Source organism: Ascaphus truei, chromosome 3 (assembly GCF_040206685.1).
Source record: "Ascaphus truei isolate aAscTru1 chromosome 3, aAscTru1.hap1, whole genome shotgun sequence".
NCBI classification, from domain to species: domain Eukaryota; kingdom Metazoa; phylum Chordata; class Amphibia; order Anura; family Ascaphidae; genus Ascaphus; species Ascaphus truei.
The window spans coordinates 19,308,445-19,313,444 of record NC_134485.1 but is presented as its reverse complement, the minus strand read 5'-3'; the positions used below and the strand labels follow the sequence as shown (position 1 = coordinate 19,313,444).

The 5,000-nt window shown below is 43.9% G+C and overlaps 1 protein-coding gene across 1 annotated transcript in view; it reads left to right on the top strand.

Moving 5' to 3' along the window:
• Positions 1-5,000, top strand: part of FAM3B (FAM3 metabolism regulating signaling molecule B) — a 77,330-nt gene that overhangs the window by 63,930 nt on the left and 8,400 nt on the right. The window contains exons 5-6 of the mRNA XM_075593707.1: positions 2,637-2,687; positions 3,124-3,211. Of these exons, the coding sequence (XP_075449822.1) occupies positions 2,637-2,687; positions 3,124-3,211 (139 nt within the window). The remainder of the gene's footprint in view (positions 1-2,636; positions 2,688-3,123; positions 3,212-5,000) is intronic.

The following is a 5,000-nucleotide window of genomic DNA, read 5'->3' as shown; positions in this document are numbered from 1 at the left end:
TATGTGTGCGTGTGCACGTGTATGTGTGCGCGTGCGCATGTATATGCGTGCGTGTGCATATATATCTATATCATACAAACACTCACAAAGGGGGTAAGCGCGGCCCTCCTACCCCAGCCGCCAAAGCTCCCTTACCCCCTCGCCGCTCCCTCCCCCCCCCCGCCCGCTCCCTTACCCCCCCGCCTGCTCCCTTACCCCCCCCCCGCCCGCTCCCTTACCCCCCCGGCCGCCAACTCCCCAGCCGCTGGGGGGCCAAGCAGCCTTGGATCTGCGCCAGTCCCACTCTCCACCACCTCTCACTCCCGTTGTGTGTGTGTGTGTGTGTGTAGGGACATTTTACTCCTGCCAACAATTTGTGCCTCACTTTCACCCCACCCTACCCCTGCCCTTCACCCCCCCTACCCCTGCCCTTCACCACCCCTGCCCTTCACCCCCCTCTACCCCTGCCCTTCACCCCCCCTACTACCCCTGCTCTTCACCCCCCCTAACCCTGACCTTCACCCACCCCTACCCTTCACCCACCCCTACCCCTGCCCTTCACCCCCCCTACCCCTGCCCTTCACCCCCCCCCCACGCCTGCCCTTTGACTGACGCACGCACACACCCTGACTGACGCACTCACACACCCTGACTGACGCACGCACACACCCTGACTGACGCACGCACACACCCTGACTGACGCACGCACACACTCTGAGTGACGCACGCACAGACCCTGACTGACGCATGCACACACCCTGACTGACGCACGCACACACACCCTGACTGGCGTACGCACACAAACCCTGACTGGCGCACGCACACAAACCCTGACTGGCGCACGCACACAAACCCTGACAGCCACACGTACACACACTGACAGCCGCACGCACACACCCTGACTGACGCACGCACACACACTGACGCACGCACACACTGACTGACTGACGCACGCACACACACACACACTGACTGATTGACGCACTGACTGACACACACACATACATACTGACGCACGCACACAACCCCTCACAGCCGCATGCACACAACCCCTCACAGCCACACGCACACATACACAGACTGACGCGCGCACAAACACACACACACACTGACTGCTGCACACACACCCACTGACTGCTGCACACACACCCACTGACTGCTGCACACACACACACTGACTGCTGCACACACACACACACACACACACACTGACACACACACACACACACTGACACACACACACACACTGACTGACACACACTGACTGACACACACACACACACACACTGACTGACACACACACACTTACTGACGCGCGCGCGCGCACACCCCCACACCCACACACTGACTGAATGACTGACTGACTGCCGCACGCACACACTGACTGACTGAGGCACGCACACACTGACTGTGTGTGTGTGTGCGTCAGTCAGTCTGTGTGTGTGTTTGTGTTTCTGCGTCAGACTCACTGACGCGCGCGCACACACACTGACTGACTGACGCACACACAATGACTGACGCACACACACTGCATGAAGCTGTAAAGGAGGGAGGGGGGGAACTGGATTGATGTGAATGGGGGACAAACAGAGAGAGGGGGAGGGGTGAGGAGAGAGAGAGGAGCGGGAACATTACATCCCGGGCAACGCCGGGTCTCTCAGCTAGTATAAAATAAACGTAAAGAGAGGGTGCATACCATTCAATGATGGATACAAAAAAAGGAACAACAGGACAGTCACTCTTATACTCCCAGAAAGTGAATATATATATCATTTACGTGAATCACTATCCGTATTTGAAGTGTGTGTGTATATAAATATATATATACATACAAATGAGCATACAGTAATATTTCCATTTGCTATTTGCCTTGCTATGGAGGGTTTTTGTCACTTTTTTACTCACATAACTTCACATATACATACATATATAATATATAATATATATAATATATATATATAATATATATATATATATATAATATATATATATATATATATATATATATATATAAATATATATATATATATATATATATATATATATATATATATATATATATATATGCAGTGGAAGTGTATTGTGTGTATTTACCTACACACTCACTCCACATTTCAGTAACATACATATACATCTAAATAATATTCACATATACACGTTTGCTATAAATGGAATTATTACAATTTTACATTATATACACGTGCAATGAATGGAATAAACACTGTAATAAGTTTGAAATCGCCTATCCGAGCTGCTATGCATGGCTGATCCCTTTTCTCCAGCTTCCTTGAATGTACTACTGTATGAGGAAGATCATGTGACCAGATGCTAGTGCACGTTTAGAGAGAGGGAGGGCAGTGCTGACAAAGGGGTGTGCCTGGGTTTGTGACAGGCCATGAAGGGGCAGTGCCTTAGCAAATGCTTGTTAAAATAGAATACAAGAAAATTGGTCTTTCAAAGTTGTTTTTTTAAAAACAGAAAATGCTAAAAGTATTTTTTCTTACTACAGAACTGATTTATTAAAAAAAACACACATGCAGGATATAGACTGAACTGCAGCTTTAAATAGCAAGTTTGAGTTACATACAGTATGTGTCAAATAATTTAATCCATTTTTTTTTGTTCTCCCAAAACCAATTTCATATATTTTATTTCAGATAAGACTGGGAAAGTCGTAGAAACTAAAACGTTTGACATGTATGAAGGAGGTAAGTGTTCAGTGCTTCACTTTCTATGGAAACACACAAGTCTGTTTGTATGGATTTGTGTGTTTGTGTTTCTTTGTTTAAAAATAGCACCTTTAGTTCTTTTTGTACCTCAAGTTCTCCGTGCCTGTCACACCACGTAAAAAATAAAGCGGGGAAGCTAAAAGGTGGTTATTTTAAAGCAGCAATAACCTCTCGTAAGGGGCCAATGTGAGATTGGGGGGGGGGAGGAAGCACCGTTTCAAATTTAAAAAGAAAAATTAGTTCTGTGGTCTACTGTTTTATTGTCCTCATCTTCTCAGAATTGTGTTATGTTTGGTTGGAGAACTTCATGTTTGACAGACTGGCACAGGCTTATATCAACTCTGTAAGGTGGGAAAGACGTCAGTGGTGGTGGTTTGTCTAAATGCACGTGTGTGTCTTGTGTTCCCCTCTGCAGACTTCTCTGGAGCAATGGTTACATTTCTTAATAATGCACCAGCAGGATCTCTTCTCATGATCAGTAGCTATGATGATGCATTTACAAAGTAAGCAGAACATATATACAAGCTGAGCGCTTGTATGGAGGGGGACATTTACTGGCACAATGTTTAATTACTGTAATTTAGACGTTTCTGAAATCTGGCATAGTACAGTACAACCTTTTTTAAGCAGGTTCAACTACTGTTTGAAATGTATTATACACTTTTGTAAGAGTTATGATCTTTTATTTTTAAGACACCATTTTATTCCACAACGCAATACAATTGGCTTTATGAAAAGATAATAAAATCCACACATACAGGTCCAGTAGGTATGGACGGCCATGCTTCAAGGAGCTTATACAGTAGGAAGGGAAAGTGAAAAAAATAAGGCACAAGAAAACAAAGCACATGTTATCTGGAGGATTTCCCAGAGGTCATTGTTCCCTTGCTCAAGTTTTAAGATCTGGTCATGCTATTTTGTACCCTGCCGCTCATCTTGTTCAATAGTGTGATTCATTACTGTAGTAATTTCACTGATCTTGTTCACATCTTGTAGCTCGTTGGAATATTACATAGTTAAATACCAGTTGAGGTTGAAAAAAGGCAGATGCCCAAAATTCAACCTGTGTTAAATTTAGATGACGAAGATACCATTCTATATTTGTATTTACAGTTTATTGATGTAGTGGCACCCTCCCTGACCATGCCAGGTGCTTGGAAAGTAAATGCGTTCCCCGGGTACATACAATAGCCTTGCCAATATTGGACGGATCACTTGCAAGGCTTCAGAGTCTGCTGCTATTTTACCCTGTAGCAAGAAAAATGAAATTAACAACGGAACAATGGCAAAACGTCCCCCCCCCCCCCCTCGCCCCATTGCCAGCTTACATCATGAGAATAAGGCATTTCTGTTGAAACTATTACAGCATTAAAACACTACAGCCCAGATTTACTAAACGGTGCTCTGCCATAACACCCTATTCAGCGCCAGAAGATAACTTATGGTCCATTGAGTCTAATGGGCTGTTGGCTGTTTTCCAGTGCCAGAATGTGGTACAGCAATGCTTTAGTAAATATAGTAAATGTAAAACTATAGCTCTGTGGTGGGAATATATCTCATAATACACATGGTCACCGCCTTCCTTGCTTTCCTTCACAACCATTGTCAGCTCTATATCAAGTATAATTTTTGTTGTTAAGAGCAAAAAATGGAGAAACACAAAAAAAAAACCAACGTTTCAGTGCTTTTGAGAGACATTCCATAGACCCATAGACTGATGTGTTCTGCATTATATACAGGAAAACTGGTGGACAATGAAAGTGTGACTCTCTATTGCATTTTCTTGACTCAGACCTTTAACTACATTGCAGTAGTTTAATTCGTGTGTGGACTTTACACTTGGGGGCTATTTAGTACAGTCTCCTGTGTGCCAAACGAGGGGTGCCATCTTTAGCAAACAAAAGGAAACCTATGAAACCAATGGTTTGATAAATTTCGTGTAATTTATTTCCACTGGGCTTGCCCAGTCTTGCAGCAGGAAGACTTTAGCAAAGTTTGACACAGGTACAGTCACAATTCTGAACCAAGGATAGAACTAATTGCAGTCAGGAAAGAATTCTATTTCCCTTGTTGAAATATAATTGACACATGCTACTTTGGTTTTTTTTTGCATGCCTTCCCTGGCATCAATACAAATATAAGCGTTGCGCTCTAATCTAGCATTAACATACAATATACTGTGCAGTATGTTTAACATATTTGTTTAAACTCAAGTGTTATGGTGCTACATAACCTCCATGGTGCCTTGAGTATCACAAATTACATTCCAAATCAACCATATTTTCTTTTATT